The sequence below is a fragment of the Lampetra fluviatilis genome, chromosome 31 (assembly GCF_964198595.1).
Source record: "Lampetra fluviatilis chromosome 31, kcLamFluv1.1, whole genome shotgun sequence".
Taxonomy (NCBI): Eukaryota; Metazoa; Chordata; class Hyperoartia; order Petromyzontiformes; family Petromyzontidae; genus Lampetra; species Lampetra fluviatilis.
Genome location: NC_136305.1, coordinates 4,178,631 through 4,204,478, shown reverse-complemented (window position 1 = coordinate 4,204,478; position 25,848 = coordinate 4,178,631). Strand labels below are relative to the sequence as shown.

The 25,848-nt window shown below is 50.1% G+C and overlaps 1 protein-coding gene across 2 annotated transcripts; it reads right to left on the bottom strand.

The window, feature by feature from the left end:
* Positions 1–4,483: 4,483 nt before the first annotated feature.
* Positions 4,484–25,219, bottom strand: NFE2L1 (NFE2 like bZIP transcription factor 1). 2 transcript variants are annotated; one of them, XM_078870910.1, is made up of 5 exons: positions 23,594–25,219; positions 12,996–13,205; positions 10,413–10,499; positions 7,379–7,537; positions 4,484–6,981 (listed from the first exon to the last, which is right to left on the bottom strand). In XM_078870910.1, exons 1-5 carry the CDS (start codon positions 24,242–24,244, stop codon positions 5,128–5,130), a joined length of 2,961 nt encoding a protein of 986 aa, XP_078727036.1. In that variant the 5' UTR covers positions 24,245–25,219; the 3' UTR covers positions 4,484–5,127. The 2 variants fall into 2 exon arrangements, with proteins under 2 accessions (XP_078727036.1, XP_078727037.1); XM_078870911.1 differs by having other exon boundaries at positions 7,379–7,534.
* Between the last annotated feature and the right edge of the window lie 629 nt (positions 25,220–25,848).

The following is a 25,848-nucleotide window of genomic DNA, read 5'->3' as shown; positions in this document are numbered from 1 at the left end:
TCTGGAGATACGAGTCAAAAACGGTACTATATCCTTAAGCCTACACTGCTTGCCCAAGGGTAAAATTGGACTAAGTGTCTCGTCAAGACCCTGAGCACCAGAAATGACAACGAAACGAACAATGCACACTTGTCGATTTGCAGAAGACTACAACAGCCCAGCACTCTCTGGCCTCCATGCTCTGCCCTGTATCAAGAAAAAAACTGCATATTAATCTCATGGCTTGAGACCACTACCAGCCAGCCCAGCTTTTCTCATGGAACTAAAGTGATGTGTGATTGTGGGCTGTTAGTGCCGCACGAGCTCGCCACACCGAGCAGAGGCTGCGGTAGGCCTCCCCGTTTCTGGACGTGAGATGTAGGTTGTGGGAGTGGACCGGTCTGGTGAGTGTGCCTGCTGCTTTGAGCAGCAGGTTCATAGCCAGGGTCTGGGGAGGTCTGCTATGTACCCAAATCAGCTGCATGAGTCAGTCCTGAACCTCGCCCATTTCCCCTCCATTGCACGTAACTTGCATCAACTCGACCAGGCTGTTGCGGATATGAATGGGGTCCTTGTCTGAACGCTGACGCCTGCAGGAGAAGAATGGCGGGTGAATTTTACAGAAGCTAAGCTGGTCGTGGGCAGATCAACTTCACATTGGCCCGCATTTGCTGTTTGTCTCTGGTCCAGGAGATGTACGCTCTTGCATCCATAATGTGGATGCGTTGATGAATTACAAGGCGCCCCAAGCTGCACAAGTCCAGCAGCCTCCCGTTGTTGAGTGGATCTGGCCCATGCCTTCCAACTACAGTCCAAGTGCCTGCTTGACGACTGGCATTAAATTCACCCAACAAGATGACGAGCCCGAAGAGGCATTTTAGCCAGTACCAGGGACGGGTGATAGAAGTCATCTTGTCTCTTCAGCCTTACGTGCGTCACCTCGTGGGGGCTGGGAGGGGTGGGGCTGGTCACCCCGTGGTGCCCTTATAAAACTCTACGTTTAACCTACTCACGCCGGCTTGTGCCCACCCTCAGTCGGCCATATTTGCAGAATACACCACGCCGCCATTGACCCTGGCCATTGACCAAGCAACCCAACGTTCCTACCAGCTCCCTCCGCAGGAATGTGTTACCTTCAAGAAATGAAGATATTGATATTACTCGAGGCGAGATGGCGTTACTATTGTATTTTCCAGAATGACATGCCATGCCACCTCTATATCTATGGAAAGAGCAAATTGGACGCAGACGTTGGGTGCTCTCGCCTGCCGAACGGACACAAATTGCAAGTTCGTGAGAAGCCGATAAAAGCTGAGTCACTTGTGTAAAAAAAGTGCTTTGTAAAACACAACTCACAATCTACCGCATCCATCATGAACACTGCCGAGCAAATTCAAACCTTTCACGACACCAGGTGTGCACTCGATGTGGTTGGTTGGCCTCCGCTAACTTGACATAGAAAATGGAACAAAAAAAAGTCGATTTGTGCACCGAGAAATGAACATGGATTTGAGAAAGTTGACAAATTAGAGGTCCTATTCTTTGGGTCTTTCGGTAAAGTCACGTAGATAGGTTCAAAGTAATAACAAAAAACTACGTTTCGATCGCAACACAAGCGTTCAGGAAGAGGGGGGGGTTAGAAGCTACCCCCCCCTCTTCCTGATGTTATTTTGTTATTTTCTTTGAACCTATTTACGTGACTTTACCGAAAGACGCAGAGTATATGAATTCCTGCAGTCACGAAAGCTTTAAGTCAAGATTTACGTTAGAGAGGTCGTGATAAGCGAAGTGGGTTTAGGCAGGAGGCATCTCGAGCAGGGATGATGGCTGCTTGGTCGAGACTAAGAACGGAGCGGCAGCTAACGGCCACTGCTAAACACGCGAGCCTCACGGACGGTATTCCCTTCGTCATTGGCGAGGGCCACGTTCCGAAGATGCTCGCAAGTAGCTAATTTCGCGCACGTTATTAGCCTACGAAAACCTAATTTTTTTTTACGAATTACTTTAAATACATAAATGAAAATTATAACACAAACATCGCTTATAATGATGAAAATAAATGTTGAAGCATTAAATAATAAATTTTGATTTAAAGCTTTCGTGACTGCAGGGATTCATATTATTGGTTCTTTTGGGAAAGTCACGTAGAAGGGAAATAATAAAATATAAATATAAAAAAAAATTCTCACGTTTAGACTGCAACACAAGCAATCATCAGGTGTGAAATCCACAGCAAGAAATTTAAGAAAAATTCTTGCTGTGGATTTCACACCTGATGATGATTGCTTGTGTTGCAGTCGAAACGTGAGAATTTTTATTGTTTTATATTTATGTTATTTTATTATTTCCCTTCGACGTGACTTTACCGAAAGAACCAATAATACATTAAATAATAGTTTGTAAATTAAGTTCCCGTTATTTCACTTCATCTCATCACTTTTCTTCTCTTTTGACGCAGTCGTGGTGCAGAGATCCAGATGCGACAGCCAGAAGTCGCAGATAACAAATTTGTTAATAACGAGGGGAAAATATCGTATCATGACAAGGCAGCGTTAATGACACGTGCTGCTTGCAGTTCTATTGTGCGATTTTCCTGAATAGTTTCGTAAGCCCAATGAGCTTCAGAGACTCCACGCCAAACCTAACTTGGCTGTGCAAATTCAACGACTTCAAACATGCTCAAGAAACCTAGCACACGGACGCACAAGAACATCGTATTATTTTATGTACAGTATACGGATTTACAGTGAATTTTTACGAAATGAGACAATGTATTTTTTTAAATAACGTTTTATTCCCCTTGGTTTATTTCCAAAATGCCACATAGCAAGGAATACTCGTGTACTGCGGTTGTAATTGTATTCAGAAAAGTATCAGTAGCATAAATCATGGCCAACAGTGCAATAATATACCTAACTAAAAGTAAAGAGTATTTACATTTAAACAAGCAGTGGACTTTCACCACGCAGACACGCACGCACTCGCGCAGGCACAAACCCAAATACAAAAAACACTCAAAACAAAACTGCATCCCTGATGACAGTATAATTTACTCTCGAATGACCTAAGAAATTAGCAAAAAAATATTTACAAAAAATAAAAACGCATACATTTGAAGCATTATGCATCATCGCACAACACGAGGGAACTTAACCGCACTGCACAAACTCATCATTTGTCAAGTGGGAAGCCACAACGAATTGAAAATAACGGAACATTAAATTAAAAAAATCGGCCAGGGAGAAAAAAGAACCGCAAGTTTTTTTTTTGCAAGAGCAGTAACAAAAGTCCAGAGTTAGGCGATGTCGACTGAATTAACGAGATCCCAAACTGGAGGGACAAGCAAAGATAATTCTTTACGGAGAGAATTGTTTTTCATCCTTCAAAAAGAAAACCCAACACAAACTGCATCGATACTAAAGAACAATAAACAGAATTAACGTTTTCTTGTACTTGGTGCTGTTTTTGCATACTTGCCAAGCCCCTGGCTTCAAGCCTTATCAGGCAGTTTCTGTGGTACGCACGCGCACGCATTCGTGCGGACCCCTCATTCAAACTCGTGCACGTGCGCACGTACACACACACGAAGTGTGTGTGTACGTGCGTCAATGTGAAACACAGACTTTACATGTTACACAACGCTCGCTCTCACACACACACAAGGACAAAGATCTTCCTCCCTGTTGTAACCTTACATAGGCCGTTGGGGAAAGCGCTGTCAAGCGAGCACATATCAAGGCCGGCATGGCGTACGAAGGGGGTGGGTGGGTGGCCAGCACCACGCCTGGACTGCCGTTTGTTTTCAACATCGGCACCGATGACTGCTGTGGCCTGGAATCTACCTCGGGTGGCCTAGGTTGGTTAGCACCGTGTACTAACCACTACGCCACCGCTCCCCATACGAAGACAAACTCACGCATGCTCGTTGTCAGACAAGACAAAAATCCTCCGTGTATCCTTAACAGACTTTTGGGACAAGTGCTGTTTAGCGAGCACCTATGAAGGGTGGCACGTTACACGAGGTGGTTGGTGGCCAGCAACACGCCCGGCCACCTTTGTCTCCCCAGTGGCAATGTTTACACCGCATCAGGTACTCACTTGAGGCTGAGTCGACCTAGGGGAGGCCCCAGGACCGGTTCAGATAATCGTCACTGGTGTTGGCCGTGAGTGGAACTCTGGTCGCCGGGTTTTTAGCGCTAACCGTTGCACTACCGCACAGGCACAACACACACTTACACACAGGTGCGCACTCACGCAGGCGCGCACACACGCTCACAATGAAAGACACTCGCACGTTCAACGACACGGACACGCATCCCCATTCTCGCACAGCCAAGACGTCCTCACAGCCGGGTCGCTCTTTCTCCCCACTCGCTCATCAATGTGCCAAAGCGGAGCGCCGCGACGGCATGACGCCGGCCTTCTCTGCGCTTGCCCCAACGTAGGACGAAGCCAGACAGTTCCCTTCCCGCCCGTCAGGGAACTCCCCCCCCCGCCCCCCCCCCCCGCGTCAGAGCTGCAAGCGACACGTGCAACGGGGCGGGCGCAACGGGGCCGTCGCAACGCGTCTCTCCTCGCCCGCTCTCTCGCATTTTTGGTGTTTCCGCCTTCGCATGCATCCCACTCAATGGGAGGGGGGGGGATTCCCAGAGCCATGTTCACCAAGCCCACCCCTCCTCCCGCACTGCGCCAGTCCCTTATTGTACACAGCCCCCCCCCTCCACACCCCCGCAGTTTGTCAGGATAAGGGCCCCCCCCTTCTCTATGACGATGGCCCCTAGGCACAATCGTGGCAGCAGGGTAAAAGCAGGGCTACGCTGTACTGATGATCCCTAACGAGGGCAAAACCGGGAGTAACCGCACAGTTGCCGTGGCGCAGATACAGCTGCGATATCTCGTATAGCAGTCGCACTTCCGCCCGAAGCGGGACCGCCGTGCATATATGAAGCGTCATCGCCGTGAGCCGTGATCAATCCGCTGCTGGATGAAGGCATATATGTATGTACATACACGCGCACGAGCCCTGTCGCGGCACGCGCGGGGAGGAGGGGTGGGGTATTGCGGCTCTACACACCCACAATGCCGTTCAGCTTATTGTATGAAATCGGCCTCTCTCTGCCACCCGACCGCTCTCACTCCCTCCCCAGCCTACTCCTTCTTCTCCTGTTTCTTGCCCTTCTTGCCGCCGCCTGCGCGCCTCTGCGCCGACGCGGCCCGGTCACGCGACGCCACCGCCGTCGCGCCCGCGGCCTCCGCCGCGCCGCCGTCATCGCCGGCGGCCGCCCCGACCGCCCCCGCCTCGCTCACGCGCTGAAGCAGCAGCAGCTCCGCCTGCCTCAGCGGCCTCCGGCCGGCGCCTCGGCCGTCGCGCAGCGAAGCCAGCACCTCGGCGTGCAGCTCCCCGAGCTTGAGGCGCAGCCCCCGCAGCGCCCGCCCGCTCTCCAGCTTCTCGCGCAGCAGCTCGTCCTTGCGCCGCCTCAGCGCGGCCAGCTCGCCCTCCAGCGTCAGCAGGGTGTCCAGCTTGCGCTTGCGGCAGTTCTGCGCCGCCACCTTGTTCTTGCCGCGCCGGCGGATGTCGCGCACGAGCGCCAGCTGCGGCTCGGAGAGCCGGTGGCCGCTGAGCAGCGCGTTGAAGTCCTCCACGGGCAGGTTGATGATCTTCTCCGTGGAGAAGGGGATCTTCATGGCGCGCGCGCGGCGCTCGTCGCGGGACAGGCGCGTCGACGGACGGTCCTTGCTCGACGCGGAAGCCGGCGACGGTGCGGACGACAGCTTGCCCTGCTGCTGCTGCTTGTGCTGCGCCGGCGTGACGCCGGCCTGCAGGTTGTACGTGTGGTTGTGCTGCACGTGGTCGAGCGAGGGCATCGAGCGGAAGCTGTCCGGGTTGCGGAAGTCCATGCGGCAGAACTTGCGGTACTCGGGCTGGTAGCCCCCGACGGCGCCCTCCTCTTCTTCCTCCTCGTCGTCGTCGTCGTCGTCTTCGTCGTCCGAGGACGAGTCCACATCCATCGTCTCCCCGTCGCTGTAGCCCACCGCCCCCTCCTCCTCCTCCTCCTCCTCGTCACCGGCCGTGATGGACGAGCTGGGCGACGAGGCGCGGGGACTCGAGCCGAGAGAGAGGCCCGAGTCAGAGTCAAGCTCAGCACAGAGGCTTGTGCGCCGAGTCGCTCCGAGCATCTCCCCCGCTTCGCCCTGCTGCTGCCGCAGCTGCTGCAGCTGCTGCCCAGCATCGGCACCACTCTGCTCTCTGCTCATCGTGGGGATGCCGAAGAAGCCGGAGATTCCGTCGCACGCGGAGAGCAGAGAGTCGGAACGGGGCGGCGTCAGGACGGCGACGACCTCTCCGGTCGGGGAGGAAGAGGTGGAAGAGAAGGCGGAAGAGGAGGATGACGATGACGATGGGGAAGAGGAGGAAAAAGAGGAGCAACCGCCGGCCGCGGGGGGGGCGGCGGGGCCGACGATGTCCATGCCCTCCTCGTCCGTGAGATCCATGAGGCTGAGCTCGTCGAGGAAGGCCGGGTCCAGGAGCCCCGTGAGCGCCTCGTCCGACAGGTCGGAGGAGAGGCGCGGGGCGAGCGGCGCTCCCAGCGGCGCTCCCAGCTCCATGTCCATGACGTCGGCGCCGTCGGACGAGTCGAGCCGGAAGAAGTTGCGCGAGTGGCACGGGTCGAGCGCCTCGAAGCCACTGCTGAAGAAGAACGACGACGACGGCGGCGACGACGGCGGCGACGAGAAGGGCCCGCGGGCCACGGGGGCCGCTCGCGACGACGCGGCCCTCCTCGCCGCGGCGGCGGCGGCCGCGGCGAGGAGGGCCGCTTCATCGCGAGCGGCCGCCCCCGCGGTGGCGGCGGCGTCGTGCAGGCTGACGTCGCGGGTGATGGGGCACGAGGAGGCGTTGAGCGACGAGAGGAGCAGCGAGCCCCGCCCAGCGTCGCCGGCGAGCTCCGGCAGCAGCGCCGAGTCGTAGGCGTCGGGGAAGCTGTCGTTGGTGGCCGCCAGCGCCTGCGCGCGGACGCAAAGATCCACGCGTTACACAGACTGCTGGGGAAAGTGCGGTCGGTGAGCGCCTATTTAGGCCGGAACACAGAGAAAGGCACACCCAGTTTGGAGCTCGGAACCACACGGAGGGTTTCCCGGATGATAATTAAACCTTTCCCATTCTGATGACGTACACGTACGTACGTACTTTCAATAAAATATGCTTATCTGTACGTCTTCCGATCTAAAGACGTACCAAGGATCCCGCAAGGCCATGCGGGAGGGCGTGTGCCACAGTACAAAATTCACGCGAACCCCCTGCACATTCCGAGATTCAGCGGGGAACGGCGAAGGGTATAAGATGACATTTAAGACATAAAGGACGCTCGCCATCACGTCCCGAAGAGCTGCCCGTCCTCACCTCAAACTCGGGCAGGGAGAGCAGCTCCTGCAAGTGCCGGTCCAGCGCGGTCGAGCGAGGAGGGGCGGCCCGATCGGCCACCCCAGCCGCTGTCATTGTCGGCAGGGCCAGGCCAACACGCGGCGGCGGCTGCTGCTGCTGCGGTGGCACGGCAACCTGCTTCACACAACCACCACCACCACCGCCGCCACTGTCAGTAATTTTCGAGTCACTGCTACTGGATTTGTTTGTTGGGCAGTTCATTGGTGATCAGGCTGAGACCGTTGGCTCGTTAAGACTTGAGTTGCTGGTCTAATCGCAACGTGTTCAGATGGAAGCCCTATGGATCTCTATATCATCTCAGCCTATGGGTCCCCGTAAGCCTACGAGTATCTACATGAACAAGTGCATCGAAGTCTGTGTAAGTCTATGAGTTTCCTGTTTAAGTTTGTGGGTATAGGGGTAAGTGTAAGTCTATGGGTCTATCTAAGCCTATGAATATGCAAGTCTAAAGGTTTGTATGTCAGTCTATGGGTCTCAATAATGTCATATTAGAAAGGGGCCTTGAGTTTGGATGACACCATCAGCTCACTCCCGGTTTAATCACGGAGATCACAAACATGGAATTGAACTGGGAATCTCATCGACGCCGGCTCAACATTTCCGAGCCCAGGGCCCCCTGGCCACGTCGATCAACTCACGAATGACGCGGATGGCCTCGGCAGAGCACAGTCAAGAAACCAACCCCACGTAAAATTATCATCATTAATCTTTCAAGCCCATCGGTCAGAATTGTATTCCTTCAAACGATGGTCCCTTGAGAACACCTACCTGCCAAGACTCAAGGCCCCTTTCTTATATTGTAACGGCGATACAATTTGAACACGACTCGTTGCAATTTAATGTCCGTTTTTAAATTCTTCATTAGAAGGTGGGGGGGGGGCGGGCGGAACCAGCGGGTGGGGGGAAAGAAAATCAAGATCTCCCATGTAGCCAACCGTACGTACTCCATCCATTAGGGCAAGTGCCGTTGTAGCAAGCACCAATTAAAGGCTGGCGGGCCGGATGAAGGGGTGACCACCAGCACCACCAGTGCTGGTGTTTACACACTGCACCAGGTATTTACTTAAGGCCGAGTTGACCTGGGTTTGGGGTGGCCCTTGCACTCATTCAAATATTCGCCATCATGGCCTGTAATCCTTCTGATGTAATAGGAGGCTACGGGGAGCTATGCACCTTTAAATGTAAATTGACAACTCATTACTTCTAGATTTGAAGCTTTCGTGAAGGCAAGGATTCGTAGGTTTTTTCGGTAAAGTCACGTAGGAAAAAATAATAATAATAGAAATAAAATTATAAATCACGACGTTTCGGAGGCAACACAAGTCTCTGTCATCAGGTGGGACCGTCACAGCTAAAATTTACTGTATCAAAGTCATTCGAATTTTAGCTGTGACGGTCCCACCTGATGACGGAGACTTGTGTTGCCTCCGAAACGTCGCAATTTATTATTTTATTTCTATTATTCTTTTTATTATTTAGTTGTATTATTTATTTTTACCTACGTGACTTTACCGAACAAACCTAAGAGTATGAACTCATTCCTTTACAACTGCTTTGTGAGTTTGGTTTGTTACCCCCCCTCCCCCAACACCTCTAATTAGCACAGTTGCCTACATACGATGAGAAATACATTCTCTGTGGGTCTCTTCCGTCTGATATTAGGAAGCCACTGGAGCTATGGACTATTAAATCATCAAAGATTGATAAAACTCTTATCTTTAGCACTGCTTTTCGTGTTTAATTTGTTGTCTTCCCTCCCCGCACCTCCGATTAGCAGTTCGCTAGGTACATTGCGAAAGAAGTTCAACATACACACACGCACAGAGTAGACTTGTGGCGCAGTGCGCCGACCGCAACGCCGCCGTTAACCACGTTGCCCCCAGCAGGTGGTTTCAAGAAAACACGCACAGGACCAATGTCGAGCCAAATCCTCAAAATCAACAATCGGCCGCCCAATGAGACTTACACCTCCCCCTCCTACGGCACGCGGAGTGTGGTCAAGGACCGGCAATTTGGCGACGCCGTTGAGAGGCGCTAAATAGAGAAATGCCTTCAAAATTCTGGGTGGTGCAAAGGGCTCCCAGCACACCTGGTTACAAATCAGAGGCGTTATCGACCGCCGGGGGGGAGGGGGGGAGAAGATTGATGGATTCTTGCGTGCAATCAGGGGGAGTCACGCGAAGACCTCGCACACTAAAACACTTGGTGGTGAACCGCAATATCCTCCCCTCATGTGATTGCAGGTCACATGTAGTGCGTCACCTAAAATAGCGTGTCGCGCTTTTTTATTTTTAGGGGGCCCCCTAAAATTAATATCTATTTTAATAAATCACGCTCCTAGAGCTCAATTGGCTTGTAATATTCGGTTTCGGTGGCAGGTTTTTTTAAAGCTTTATACCACATTGCTATCTCTACATATATTTCTATGAATAGCAATATAATATATTAATCGAGTAAATATGACATTCTTGCAGTTCTGATAGTGCAAGGCTACCACAAAGGTGCTAGGTTTCACACACAAATATGGGGGGGGGGGGGGGGGGGGTGACACGTTGCTTTGCGGCTTTTACCCAGTCGAGCAACGTGCGTGATAATTTTCCAAATTGGTCAATTTGGAGCGCGTCGCTGCTCAACGGTCGACACATCTCGTTGACGAACGTCGCAGGATCTTTGACGGCCACTGCGAATCGGCCTGCGCGCATTTCTTCAGTTTAATACACCCGCGGTAATAATTCACCAGGGCGGCCCCCGCTGGGCTCAAACCACTAACCTCTTCAATGAGCGGCAAACGCACTAATCGCTCGACCATGCCACAGGCTTTCTTGCAAATAACAGGGTTTAGTTAAAAACCCGGTTATACCGGGCTCAGTGGGACATACCTGCTAAAATAAAAATAGTAAACTTTTGTAGGTTTAAAACAGCAGCCGCCGCATCAGCCTCAGGAAGGTGAAGAACGTGAAGCCCGTATCTGGCATCGCACGCAGCGTCTCACCTCGCTCCCCTCGCCGAAGGGAAAGTTCGCTTCCAGCAACTGCAGGCACTCGTCCAGACTAAACGTTTCGCTCGGCAAAGTCGCGGGCTGTGGGAGTGACACAAGACAAAGACCCCGCCATATACCATTAACAGACTGTTGGGGGCTTGGGGCTGTTATAGCGAGCACCTATGAAGGCCGGTACACGAGGTGGGGTCGGTGGCCAGCACCACGCCCGGTCTCCCAAGTGGCGATAGTACTTATTTGAAACCGAGTCAACCTAGGGGAGACCCGGGACCGGTTCAGATAAAGGCCAAAATTACTGGTCGTGAGCAGGAATCAAACTCTGGTCACCGGGTTTGTTAGTGGAGCGCAGTAACCACTGCGCGACCGCTCCCTATGTGGGAGTGGCACCAACACACCGACACATTGTGACGTCGCCACACAGGATGCCATTTCTTTGGAGACACTTTGTGTGCAGGCACAACACACACACACACCCGGGGCTTAATTTCCCACCCAAATATTTTCCCGGTGTCTCTAAATAGCCACAGCCACACAGAGTTATACTGGATGGAGTGTACCAGGTGAGGAAACATTTTCAGGGTCGCCAAACTCGATCGACAAGACCCAGCTAAAATAAAATCTTGCGTACAGAACTCGTGCCAGTCCACTGCTGGATGAAAGCCTCCGCACGGCGTGCGGGTCCACGTGGGTTATTAGACCACACCTTGACCACGTTTCTTACCGATGCGGGGTTGGCAAATTAACGAGAAGCACGGACATTGGGAGAAAAGGAAATGGGGTATGACAATTAAATGCTGCAATGGCCTCTGTTGCCCCACATCATAGCAACCCACAGTTGCCTATGAATGTGCGCATGATGAACTTCTGTCGCATGGTACGTAGCCAACCGTGCCATATACAAATCGGGCGTCTACAACTCCTGATACATAGATGGTCTCTCATCCAAGCATCATCGAGGCTCAAGCCCCGATTAGCTTGCAGGATCTGATGAGATCGGCCGTGTTCCCGGCGACTCGGGCAAGACCCTCGTTCATTAGCAACACACGCCCCAGGCTCGGTTTCAAAGCACAAGGGGTGTGGCTCATCTCATGAAGTGTCAACTGTCTTGCTAAACAGAATTGCAATTAAGAGGGACTCTCAACCTCGTTGAGCAGGTCGCATGGGTGGCTCGAGGGTCAGAGACACTGAACCAGTACAGCCGACTACCTCGTCTGCTGTACAGGAGGTCGTGGGTTCGAGCCCGACTCTGATACATGCAGTATATTTGGAGTTTGCGTCTCTCTCTCCGTGGTCCAGTGGATTTTTCTCTGGGTCCTCCGGTTTTTGTCCCTCTACATTTTTAAACAACACGCGTTCAGTGTGTTTGGCTGCTATGCATTTCCGCATGATGAGCCACTTCGTTGGGCTGTCATTTGTGGCCAGGTCGCTTCTGAAAAAGAGCTATAAAGCTCAGTGGGCCTTACCTGGCAACTTAAAAGTATAGTAGAAGTGTAGTGAATCTAAGTTAATGCCTCCCATGGACACTCGTAGGCATACATAGACCCCGTAGACTTACAAACACTTAGGCAGTGACCCACAGATGCACGTAGGGACCTGTATACTTACTACTAGAGGTCCATAGATGGAGTTATGAATAAACCAAAAACTACTCAAGTGGAGTGAATCGATGGTCCCATCCCACTTAATAATACCTGCATAAAAAACTAATTTTAAACACACTTTTTCAATTTAACTACCTTATGTAAATGTTAACCAATCGTTGTGTCTCGCACACGCACAATTTACGGCGGGTACATGGCCAAGCTGGAGCGTGTTTGCCGCTTGATGTGGAGGTTTTGCAGTTTGAGGCCCAGCGGCGGCCCTGGTTAATACTGCGGGTGTAAATGTTGTGGGCTTACTCTCCAACACACCTGTGTGCTGACATAGTAACTAATTGGCACGTTTTGTTTAGGTGACAAACTTTACTAATTGGCTGTGTCGGGTGGTGGCGGGTTTTAGCGACACATTTATATTTACGCGATGTAACCCAAAAAACCCTTATTATTGATATTGGTCTTGAAGGCCTACTACTACTACTATGTGTTCAACTGCCCACGGGTGTGTTGACCAAAGAATAAAGCGCAGTCTGACAAATTTGATAAATTGAATCACAAAATTACTTCATTGGGAAAAATCTAATCGCAACATCACCCCCCTACTGGCAGACTCATGCCCACTTCTTACAGGCCAGCAGCGTTCAGAATCAGAAAAATTATTATATATCTACTGGAGGAATCCGATGAGCTATAAAGCTCTTTTCATAGATGTCCAGTCGTTCACCTTGTGCAGCCCAGGGACAGCTGCCACCTGTGTGTTGGTGTCTCCTTGGTTCGGACTACAGTTGGGGTGCATTGGAATGGGCCGAGATGAGAAGTGACGCAGAGCTGATTTGAGTTTGCCGACGCATTTAAAGAAAAGCAAATTCCTAACCGTGGGCGCAAGACACCAATTTTAAATCGGGGAAAATCAGCCCGCTGTTGTTGCACGACTCCCAAGGGGACCCCCGCTCACCCCCCTCACCCCGCTCACCCCGCTCACCTGCACGAGCCGCTCATCAGACGTTCCCCCCTCCACAGCCTCGCCCGTCTCCCCGTCGACCGCCTCCGCGTTCGTCCCATCAACACCGCCACCGGCTCCTGGGAACCGCTCCTCCTTGGCCTGCCGCTGGCGGTGCAGCGAGTCGAAGGCGACGCGCTCCGCGCCCAAGTCCACGTCCTGACGCCACAGCACCTCGATGAGGTCCAGGTCCTGGGGCGAAACGCGCAAAGCAGCCAATTCATTAGCGAGGTCTTGTGTCACGCACAAAACCAAACCATTTCACTCCTACGCCAGAGAAGATCACATCGCTCTAGGCGTGTTACTTTACCGCAAAGCAGTAAAAAGTTACCAAGTGTATCAGTCTGCTCAAAAAGCACAATGGAGCAGAGCCGATTTCCTAATGGCAAGCTGAAGCCAGCTGCGTAAATTCCACATTTCCCTGGAAGGGACCAGCCTCTCATAAGACACTTTGCCACAGAGCGACACTCATGGCCAGCCGTGACCGCTCCACTGCTAGATGAAGGCCTCCCCCAAGCCAACGCTTGCTCTTCCCGTAGTTGTTGAGCAGACAGGGCATGACAGGATATGATGTCAATTGGGTGTGTAAACAGTCACGCCACCTTCCCCGTGTGTAATTTTACTTTGACCCAGGGCAGGCCACAACTTGTTTACAGGTCATCTGTGGGGTTTGTTTTTAAGTGTCCCTTACAAGCAGAGACACTTAATACTGCCGGGCACATTCACACGCATGGTTCGCGCAACTACAAGTTGTGATCAAGATCGAGATGACATCATTGACAAAGCTTGTCGATGCCGAAATAGCTCGCCATGTGATATCAGACGGCAAATAATGGATATCCAGTTTCAATTCCTGGAAAATCAAAAACGCTGGCAAAGAAAGCTTTTAATACACTTCCATTTAAAACAACTTCCACGGAAGTGCCAACACTGCGTCGAACCTGCCGCCCCGCAGTCGAGCTAAAACAAGAAACAAGGATTCTTACGATCCGACGAAAGTCCGTCCCAACTTAAGATTCATCAAGCCAAACAACAAAAAGCTATTTTGGTTGTTTGGCAGAAACGTCTACGAGGCAGCCCCCTATGGGGGGCCAGGGGTGGGCTGCCGCCTTGTTGTTCTCCTTGGCCAACGGTGTATGACCTGTGTTTTGATTTAGTGTGTTGATCTTAAAGGTGCATTGAAAAATGTTGACACTCCGACTGATGCTCCTGCTGTTGTGGAGTGACTCACGCAGCCAGCTATGGCTGCAAAGTTTGGTAGTACATGTTGTTTACGTCGTTTATTGTGAAAATTCGGTCACAGTTCCTATGATCACCGTTTCATTGCTTTTATGGCTTTATTTTGGTGATTTTTGAAAAGTTTTTCGGGTTGGCCATGTTTGTTTGTTGTAGTACAGAGCTTTTTCTGCAATATTTTGCTGTCTTTTCTTGGATTTTCTGTTTGCACATAGTCACTTTAAGATGTTTTCTTGTTCATGTTTTTCTTTTTTTGTTTGTTGCGGTTGCACCCGATTCAAGAGCCGAATGGCTCACAGGGCTATACCTAGTAAATGAAACTTGAAACTTGACTACAGCTTGCAGGTGGACACCTCGTCCCGTTGACGACGTAGGTGGGATGGGGTTAAGAAACGGCGGGCAGATTGCCGGGTAAAAAAACAACGCAACCGGGGGGGAGGCAGTAGCCCAGAAAACAGCCTCAACGCTCAGCAACAGCAGTTGCAGTGCCCCACCCCTCGACTCGGAGCCACTTCGGTGCCCGCATGCGTGCGAGAGAGTGAGTCGATGCCTTTGTGTGCAGTCTGCACTCTGCAGACGAAGGTAAAGAAAAAGGGGTGTGTGTGTGTGGACGTTTGTGGGTATGTTGTGTTGCCAAAGCTATGGAGCGGGCAGGGGGGGGGATGACAACACCCATCATGTGTCAAGTCTCGAAATTAAAACAAATCGATCATCGTGGATTTAATAAAAAAATGACGATACTTTACACTTTTTTTCTTCTTGGTTCTTTCGGTAAAGTCACGTAGAAGGGAAATAATAAATAATAAAAATAAAACATAATAAAATAAGAACAGGTCTGTCGGAAAGACAGCGTCTGAACATTCAGACGCTGTCTTTCCGACAGACCTGTTCTTCACCTGAGGACGGCTGCTTGCGTTGTGGCCGAAACGTCGTGAGAATTATTAAATGTTTTATTTGCATTATTTTATTATTTCCCTTCTACGTGACTTTACCGAAAGAACCAAGAAGATGAATCCCTGCAGTCACGAAAGCTTTAAATCGAAATGATACTTTACACTGTTACCGGTCAGTGGTGGAGTATTTAAAGGAGTTAGAAATGTTTAAAAGAGGCGAGGACTGCATTGGGCGCACGAGCACAAATAAACAGGAGGCCGCTCACGGATTCGTAAAACAGCGTTGCCCAATCGAGAGAGAAAAAAATTTATATAATAGGTGACATTTTGGGCAATGTTCATTCTTCGCAGCAGAGATCTTTTTCTGTTTTACGGCAGTGTTATTGTCGAAAGTGCTAAAGTAGGTTTCACACGTAGTAGGCTTTCGCAACTAATATTATCCATAAAGGTTTTTTTTGGGTTAGATTGAGTGAATATAAATGTGTCGTTAAACCCGCCACCACCTGACACAGCAAATTTAGCGAGCTTTGTCACAAACAAAACGTGACATTCGTTACTACTTCAACAAAACCCTTGATTATGCTAAAGTATAGATAAATTACTGGTAAGGGATGGGGATGCCCTCAACAAGCATTCATATTATAGGTCATCTCGGTTGTCAGCTATGCCTGGTAACTAAGATGACTTTCTTTGTGAGGGAGTAGAGATGGTAAGTTTTGAACCTATCCATGCAGAGATTTTGATGTACCCATCGCGCTCGATTTTCTCCAGGCACCATGGAATGTTTTGTTCCAACACGTACAAAAAAACCCGCTCAGAAAATTGTCCAAATATCCCACGTAAAGTTTAAACACTCGGCGTGTCTTCCCTGTGAAAACAAGTTAAATTACAATTATATTATTTCTGTCAACATGTCCAACGGATATAAATAGTACACGTTTCTGAGTAATGATTAAGGCTGAAGCCATCACGAGATCAGTTTTGGGCACATCGACAAATCACGATATGGACAACTTGAATAGGTTTTTTTTCTTCTAGATTTGAAGCTTTCGTGGCTGCAAGGATTCATACTCTTAATTCTTTTGGCAAAGTCACGTAGGTAAAAAATTAAATAAAAATTTATAAAAATAAAAATCACGACGTTTGCTGCAGCAAATCTGGCTGTGACGGTCCCACCTGATGACGGAGACTTGTGTTGCCTCCGAAACGTCGTGATTTTTATTTTTATAAATTTTTATTTCATTTTTTACCTACGTGACTTTACCGAAAGAACTAAGAGTATAAGGTTTTTTTTCTACCAGACTTCTGACACCATAGTGCTTTTTACATCAGTTATGGGCAAATGAGAGAGACAGAGGAACACGTTGGATTAGAGAACACAGGCAGGTTCGGCGGCCTTGGGGGTAGGACATGTTGCTGGAAAGGATTGATTCCAGAGGCTTGAAGCTAATGACAGAACGACAGCCAAAGGCGGCGACACAACTGAGCCGACATCGGCTGCTGCTTGGATTGTTCACATCGCATGATCAGAGCCTGGGGAGAGGGCCCTTCATCCAGCAATAGGCTAATCATGGCTATGCGATGGGTTTTTCTACTAAAGCATTTGTTGTTTATGACGAGATGGAGTTCAGATGCGAGACATTTTAGGAGCTACTAATGATGAGAAAGCCTCCTATTTTGATATCGGAGACCATGACGGAAGGTCACTGTGACATCGTGGTGAAAGCCAGCCAAGGTCCGTCAGTCATAAACCAAACAAATATTTCTGGGATGAATGGGACAAGCTCCAACCACACTGGGGCATTTAACTTGTACTCAGAAAATGCCTCGGTTACTTTTACAGCATGTGGATATGGAGCAAGCCAATCGTTCCATGTTGCCTTGCAGCAGTTTGGTTCTTGGAAACCTCTCAGGGCTGAGCCACAGGGGCATTTGGCAGTAAAAAAAAGAAATCTGTTGTACATGCATGATGGTGACAGTGGCAGATGCCTTTTTCTAATGATGTTATTATAGAAAGGCTAAAAGACTGAGATTTGCCACGAATATTAGTCAATCCTATGCTTACAACTAAAACAAATCTGAACAAAAGTTTGCATTTAGGCTGCCAAAAATGACAGCCCAGTGGTCTGAATGAAACTAAAGCTACTATTAACATTTATTTTATTTTACCAGGTAAGGCCCACTGAGCTATACATTTCTTTTTCAGAAGTGACCTGGCCACGATTGATAGGTCAACAAAGTGGCTTATCATGTGGAAATTTATAACAACCAGTCGCCAATTAAACACTTTTTAAAAAAATTCCACGTTGCTCATTATCCGCGAACCAGATAAATATATTCCGCCTCCGGGAGCGTGACAGTAAAGCCGGAAGACGGCAAAGAGCACGGGCCATGCCAAAACCAGAGAGTGCATGGTGCAATACGATGACAACCTGTACCCTTGGCCAGGGGAAGATTATTTATCTGTTTAAACAACCCAACAACCTTCACCTTTTCTCCCAGCAACCCCCCTCCACCACCCTGCGTTTTCGGGTTGTACCGCTGTGTGTTGCTCAGACATGTAGAACTTCTTTCGCACCGTACGTAGCCAACCGTGCTAATTGGGATGTGCGGGGGTGGGGGGTGAAGGACATCCGACGTTTCACTTCCGCGTGCTGGCAGCTTCTGCAGGAGCGGGCTCACGATAACGAGGACGCGAGCCGCTTCCTGAAGCGGCTACCAGCACACGGGAGGAAAACAAAGTCGGATGTCGTGGCGAACCAACACCGCACGGCGCAACACAACCATAATTTAAAAAAAACATCAAACCATAGCACAGCTGTGCACGGCACAACCGCACGGAATCCTACGCAGCAGTACGATTCAACCCGACATGACAACACCGCCCTCCTATCACTGGGTGCTTTTACGAAGCGAGCAACCAATGGAAATCGAGAGCCCTCCCCAGCTAGTTCACGAGAACGTAACCCGATTGGCCGGCTGAATGTTCGCGGTCGGGACGAGACTGGCTGCGATGTCCAGCTGCGTTGAAACGCATCCTGGGGGGGGGGTGAGAGCTAACACTGAATGTGTTTGCAATAGACACATTGCCTTTCCCCAGCAGTCACATGATGGAAATTTGACACTGACCACAGGGACAAGCAACACTAATCCTAACCCACTTCAGACCAGCTGGTTTTTTTACAACCATTGTTCCAGGGAGAATTCGCATTTCAAAGCCTGAAGCTATTAAGGGACATCTGCTTCACGCAGACGGAAGGATCCTTTGTTCCGAGGGCTCGTCCCAAAAATAAAAAATAAATCACAGATTACCTTGTGGTAAATTCCCAATCTGCCCTTGGTTCCTAGGCTTGCCCCAAAAGAAAAACACATCACAGATTACTTTGTGGTAAATTCCCAATCTGTCACCAAGGCTACCACGGCCTGCCAGACGATCTAGAGGTCATCATCGCGCTAGGCAACAAGGGAGCAGACCCCCACCGCCCCCCCCCAAGGGATCTGTGGCCAATCCCACTCCACGTGTTCCCGTCGGCGAGAACCACCAAAGCGTACCATCTTCCAGGTTCGAATAAAGCCTGCGACGTTCTTGACCAATAAAGTAATCCCATATCAATATATCATAAAGCTATGTTAGGAAAGTCTTCCTGACAGACGTCGTTGAGTTATCGAGTTCTGCGGCCCTCAGTACAACAAAACTGCCATTCGACATCGTCCTAAGAACTGATCCGCCAACCATTGCACGACCGCTCTACCCTCAGGACTCATCGACTTGATGCCAGTTCCAATCCAGTCGCAAGTAAGAGTTGTTGCCGCCAGCGATGACTGCCGGTGACAAATGCCATAACATTGCCATGGTGCCTCACAGGGTAAAGGAGATATGCGCACAAAGACAAAACTCCCCAAAATAGCCTTAACAGACTGTTGGGTGAAAGTGCTGTTAGCGAGCACCTATGAAGGCCAACACGGCACACGAAGGGGTGGGATGCCAGCACCACGCCCGGAAACCTTGGCCTCCCCAGTGGCGATGTTGACACGCCACACCAGCTAATCATTTGAGGTCGAGTTGACCTAGGGAAGGTCCACGATCCGTTCACATAATCGTCACTGGTGTCGACTGTGAGCGGGAATCAAACTCTCCACTACCCCAGATATGCGCCCACACGCACTGCTGCGCCCACGACTGCGGCAGTGACACCTACGCATAGCCAGGGTGGAGTAACTCGGGATCGACTTCTACTTGGATGAGTTACGTCTGGGCACCCACCAATAGAATCTGGTTGGGGGGGGGCGGATTGCATGAGGGCAGCAGCGAGTCAAGTGATCCACTTTTGGACTCGTAAACACACGCACACAAATGGTGGTGGCAGGGACACGGTGAGTGTTTACCATGCACCCCAACCATTTATTGTAATCCTCTCCGGCTAGCCAAAAGTGAACAGGGTGGCCTGGGGAGGTTAGTGCTGGGTCTATGTGAAGGAGGTCATGGCACTCACCCAGCGTGGCTAAGATCATGTTTTTCAAATCGCCGATTTTCCCATTACAAGATCTGATGTATAGCTCTCCGTCTCTACACTGCTGCATGTTTGTGATGATGTATTAAGAGCTGAATGTTCTTTTTTTGACGCACCACTAATTGACCTAAAGCCAACGCCTGTTTACGTGCCTGGTTATTAAACATACTATTCATTAATTTCAGTCCCATGCTGGTGTCTAATGATATTCTTTTAAAACGACAGCCCTTTTTAGATCCACTGTTGGATGAAGGCCACCCCCTCCCCCCACCACCTCTCATGCCGTATAAGTCGTGGGAGTTAATCTATCACTCACAGGACCGGTGAGATATCACTCACAGGACCAGTTAAGATATCGCGCAACCACTGATGCTAGCCTTGGCCAGGAATAAAACTCAGGTCGCTGGGTTCATAGTGTAGTGCATTTACGACAAGCCAAAAGCCACCGAGTCTCAGTAAGGCCCCAAGTTTAGTGTGTGGCCAGGTGGTGCTCACTTTCACAACCGTGGAGAGGACTAAAGGGGCTCAAAGTTGACCCTGGCCAGGAATGAAACTCTCACTTTCTTGAATGGGAGGGCCCTATTTCTTCTCCACCAACTAAAGCTGGAGGACGGCCATGAAACTCACCGCACACAATCAGGCGGTGGCTTTTTTTTGACCACCCCCGCTGTAAAAAAAAATATCCCTTGTACTCAAATGATCCCCGCGCATTGTAAACCAGGAAACTACAAAAACACCCCCCCCCCCCGCTTGATTAAACAAATGCACCGGCGCTTCAGTTGCAGAAGCCTGTGATTGGCCGGTATAGTGGTGGGTGACGGACGGCCAGTGATGCGTGGAGTGTTGTGTGTAAACTATTCACACCACAATGTTTTGCAAGAGGCAGGTAACACCACCACCACTAAAGCGACACGTGCATCTTAGGGTGGGCGGGAGGGAGGGCGCGCGACTTATGCAATGTGATGCAAGCCAACTCTATTCACATCTGTTTTAGACTTTGCAGCCTTCACTTAAATTTCCTCCCCGCCTCCCGCCCAATAAGAGATGTCCATGTTAATCACCTCGTATATGCGCCGTTTAACTACTAGCGTTTTTCATGGCTTGGTGATCATTTCATTCTAGATTTGAAGTTTTCGTGACTGCAAGGATCCATACTCTTTGGTTCTTTCGGTAAAGTCACGTAGGTGAAAAATAAAAATCACGACGTTTCGTGATAATTTGCAGAAGTCTTGAAGCATTATTCAAGCCGATTATAAAAGAACCAAAAATTAACCTGTAAAAACAAAGTTTTTCACTATAAATCCTTTATATGCGTGGCGGCTAGAGTCCTCTCGTCCTCTGGCTTGAGATGGCTGCCACCTATGGGTCAGATGAATGGCTGCCACCATTAAGCAATTGGTAATTAAATATAATTTATTTTTTCCTAAAAAAGTGTAAAATTTTAGAAAAAAATTTTCACGAAAATACATTGTCACGCACAACGAGTCTGTGTGCAAAATGTCAGCTCGATTGGATCACGGGAAGTGGGTTAAAAAACGACCGAAAGATTTGCACGGTCCTAAGCAAGCAAGCAAGTGAACTTAATATAAAGGATTTAAAAAAGGGCCCACGTGATTAAAGTGGAGGCCATTGTTAATTGGCCATAACCTGTGATCCTAATGGCCCACAAATAATAATGTGTTGCCTGCCAAACCACTTCCCAAAGATGAAATGTGACAGCACCTCAAGCATGCGCTCGTGCCAACTTTCTCACGTACCACCACAGAACCCCTGCAAGAACCACCGGGTGTGAGATAAGTTTCAAAAAAAAGACCTACCAGAGTTTTATGCAACCACAGCCCTTCTTTCCTCATTGGTTTTCAGTTGATGAAATATTAAGCAACGCCTCGTCTCTAATTTCCAAGAAAGGTTTATTGTTAAGATTAAGAGGGGGGCGGGGGGGGGGTGTTATGGCTTAAGGGTTAGGTTCACAGCCCAGGGGACATATGACCCAGTGTTTGAGTTTGGGGATTATTATGAGTTAGGGGTTGTGGGATAGGGTTTAGGTTTATGGTTTCGTGGTTATGGATTAGGGGATAGGTGCTAAGGTTTGGATTCGGAGTTATGGTTTAGGGTTATGGTTAGCATTCCGGGTATAAGATTTAGGGTTTGGGGTTGAGGGTCACGTGGTTTAGGATTGTGAGTGAGGGTTTATGGTTTTTAGGAGCCTGGGACAGTAAGTAGTGCATAAATTACCACTTTTCTGCCCCAGTCTACATGATGTGGTTGAAGTGGACACTGTTTCCCTTGCAATTTTCTCTTCTCGACGTTACATAAATAACAATTAAACATAATCCATTCTTGGACATGTTTGTTCAGGCCGGTGTCCTGTATTTAACCGGGTGCGGGGCAGGTCTTTTGATAAAATACCTCTTGAGCAAGGGAGAGCAGAGGGCATGTACACAAGGGGAGCGTAATAGGATTCGTACACACCCACCACCTGGAAGATTGCGAGATTAATAGTTCTGTGATCTCTGTAAGTGAAATGAATCAACGGCTCTGTTATCTACAGGAGCAGATGGACAAGTTCTGTAATACGATACCCCGAGAGAATGTGAAAAAACGTATCTTGTAATGATAATGTATCTACACAAGCTCACGACCAATTCACCTGCAACGCTTCTTTCAAAATCTCGAAAGCTCAGCAGGTCTTTGAGTCTGGGTGGTGTTCGGATGGGTGACCACCACCAAAGCACAAACCAGGCTGTTGTTATAGGTCGAGGTGGCCGCTTGCTGCTACTGATCAGGCAGCAGACGCCAGGTGCAGCAAAATTAAAATTGCACTGAAATTCTATGGCCAGCAAAGGTGAAGTATTGGCAAAGAACTCCCCACGACCCGCAACTCTGTAAGGGAGGCCCTCATCCAGCAGTGGACCAGCAAAGGGATGCACAGGTCCACTACCCGACACGAAGGCGCCGATGTTCAGACCTGTCAAGAGTGAACGCGGTTCCGTCATACAGTCAAAAACGGTGCTAACAGAGGCCCAGCCGATGCCTAAAGTGACTCCTGCCAGAGGAATGTGGAATGAGCACCACCATCTACTCAAGTGTCACCAACAGAGAGAAAGAGATGGGGGAGTGGTTGCCCTATTGACTCATTCAGAGAGCAAGGGAGCCATTTTGATGGGACTTGTGACATCAATATCGAAAATACCATCATCAACAATAAAATGTTATCCAGCAGCGCCCTTGTTTACTGTACACTTTAATCTTTCATCGTTCCCTTCACGATGGGATTATTGGGACTATGGTTTGTTTTAAGGAGTGTTATAAATCACCGCAACACGTAACCCATTACAACATCGGCCCATCGTTGTTTAAAGCCAAGCATCAAAACAAGCACACAAAGGCAGTTTCGTAACCAATGTTCAAAACGAGTAGGGCCGATTTAAAAAAAAGTAATACAAGACAGCGCGTGGTTAAAATGGTTCATGTTTCTGTGCGTGCTGTTGTTGATCCTTGCTGCTTTGGGTTACTTTGGTAAGGGTTAAGAGAATCGTGATAATCGATTACGATTCTGCGGGACGATTTTTCTAAAAGAGAGTGCACCGTGCAGACGTTTGTGTTGATTGGACGACGACTTACCATCGTTATTGTGCATGGAGCATCATCGCTCGGAGGGTATAATAGATTTGGACACACACGGCACTGGGGCTGCTCAGTGCTGTACACCAAGAGACGCCTATGACACCCTGACATGCATCGGGGGTGGGTGGCCGCCCCATTCAAACACCGACACACAAGGCCCGGATCGCGTTCAGCTTCGAAACAAATCAAAATCCGCGTGTCCGCGAGATTCCGGCTCGACAGCAAACGACGGCAAAATCAACGCAAGGCAATCGAATGAATGAACCGATGATTGAAACCCCTACACGATGTCCGTGCGTGTGTGTGCGAATACCTCTTTAGTCAGTTCGCTGCCTCCCACCGTCATAGCCTCGGCACCAGCAGCCAAGGGCCTCTCCTCCAACGCACGAGCCTCCTCCTGCCCAGCAGCAGTCCGTGTCTCCACCACCACCACACCACCACCTCCACCACCACCACCTCCAGGCTGGCCCTGTCCCACCACCTCCACATCACCACCACCACCACCCACGCCACCACCACCACCGCCTTCCGTCTCACCGCCCGCCGCAGACGCCGAAGAGGAGGAGGCCGAGGCCCCTCCGCCGTGGCTGTGCACGAGCCACGCGGCTATGTCCGTGGTGCCGGCTCGAATCCGATCGAGGGATCGAACCTCATCGAGGAGACGTCGCATGTCCCAGAAGCCGTCAAGGAAGGCGGCGTCGGGATTCTTGGGGTGGAGCAGCAAGGCAGGACCAGGACCACCCAGACCCAGGCCAGGGCCCTGGAAGCCGCCGGGTATCGTGTCCCAGCCGGGCCGGGTGTGAGCCGGGCCCTGCACAAGCAGCAGGTCGTGAAGGTGCTGCTGGTGCTGGTGTTGTTGACCAGGGCCACCCATCAGGTAGGTGTCCGGGTCCATGCGTAACAAGCTGAGCATGATGGTGAGCTGGATGAGGCCCTCTGTGAAGTACTTCTTCAGCGGGTACATGGTGGTGCTGGTGTTGTTGTTGTTGGTGGTGGTTTTTCTTGACGATGGAGACCCACAACTGCTGTTGGCACTTAATGGCCTTCTCGCTCCTTGCTCTGTTAACTACAGCTCTTGATAGTAGGGCTGCTTGGTCGTCGGTTGTTTGTTCTTGTTGCTGCTGCTTCTTCTTCTTATACAGCCGGCCTCTGCCTCCGCCTTTTGCTCATGCAGTTGCCGTGACTTTATATGGCCTTCCTGATTCCACCCACGAAGTCTGGCTCCTTCCCCCCCTCTCTCTCTTGCCGATGATGCTGCTGGTTTCTTGATGCTTCGGTCGAGAGTGTTGTGAAGATGCCCTTCAAGCTGCTCGTTTCTCTCACCACCAGTGCCGATTCTGCTGTTTAATCCTCCTGCTGCTGCTACTACTCCCGTTCCCCCCCCCCCCCTCCGGCTTCTTACCACGACTACCAAATGGCTTGTTCCTGTAACAGTTACACGTATTATTGCTTCTTTGTTCGGGCGTATTAGGGCCGGTCTTTCGTTACGAACACGGCTCCCGTGTTGTAAACGTGGAGTGTATACAGCCCAGCGATGTCCGATTCATTAACAAGAGACACGCGGGCGAGAGGATAGGAGGAGGATGGGGGGGGGAGATCCAAAGAAGGCGAGTGGGGACCGTGGGTGCCTTCCCAAAACTTCTGGATCAATCCACGGGCTCGACCCCACTACCTCCCCACACTCGGCCACGCCGAACAGCCGCGAACGCCTCGGTACAACGGAGGTTGGTGGGCAGCGACTTACACTTAACACGATTGACTCTCTTATATGGGTAGTAGTAGTAATAGTAATCAACACGGAAAGGTGGTGGTGGTTGTAACGCTTCGATTAAAGCCTCCAACGCGCATGTCCTGACAAAGGCGGCCTCGCGTTTGCCTTCAACACTGACAGCGGAAGTCGTCGTCGTCGTCCCACCAACCCCCCCACAACCCACATTAATAATTTATTTACTTTATGCCCCCCCCCCCACGGCTTATTTCAATATAAAATTCGCCCTGAGGGCACACGCGCGATGCAATGTAAGCGGAGAGAACGCGCAGAGATCTGCCTCCAAGGCGTTTATTATTACGTCAAGTAACTCCTCAATGCGGCGTGCCTTCGCGAACGCCGGGCCCCGGCTTCCTGGACGGGGTCCCATCAAAGGGGTACTCGCGACGTGCCGAAAAGCGACAGAACAATTGAGGGTTTGTTAAAAATGTGTTGTCAGTCATAATTTAATTAAAAAATATATACGTTAATTAACATTAATTTCATAGAATTATGCGCTTAATTTTTTTTAATAATACGGTTAACCACGTTTTGGTAATTGGAAGACAATTTGGTTGCTTGATCGTTTGCATTGATAGACTGCAGATAGCAGAGCAATACCTTTGTGGTCCCCCTACTGTGACTTGCACATTGTTGGACCACTACACGTGGTTCGGGGCTTCGGGGGTTGGGGGGGGTTAACACAAGGATGCATCGATCCATCGATGCATATCGATTCTTAAGCCCACCGCAGTCCCACAGTAAATAACCTGCGTGGAATCGCGTTGTACCACGAATCTATGTTATTCGATTCGCGTATT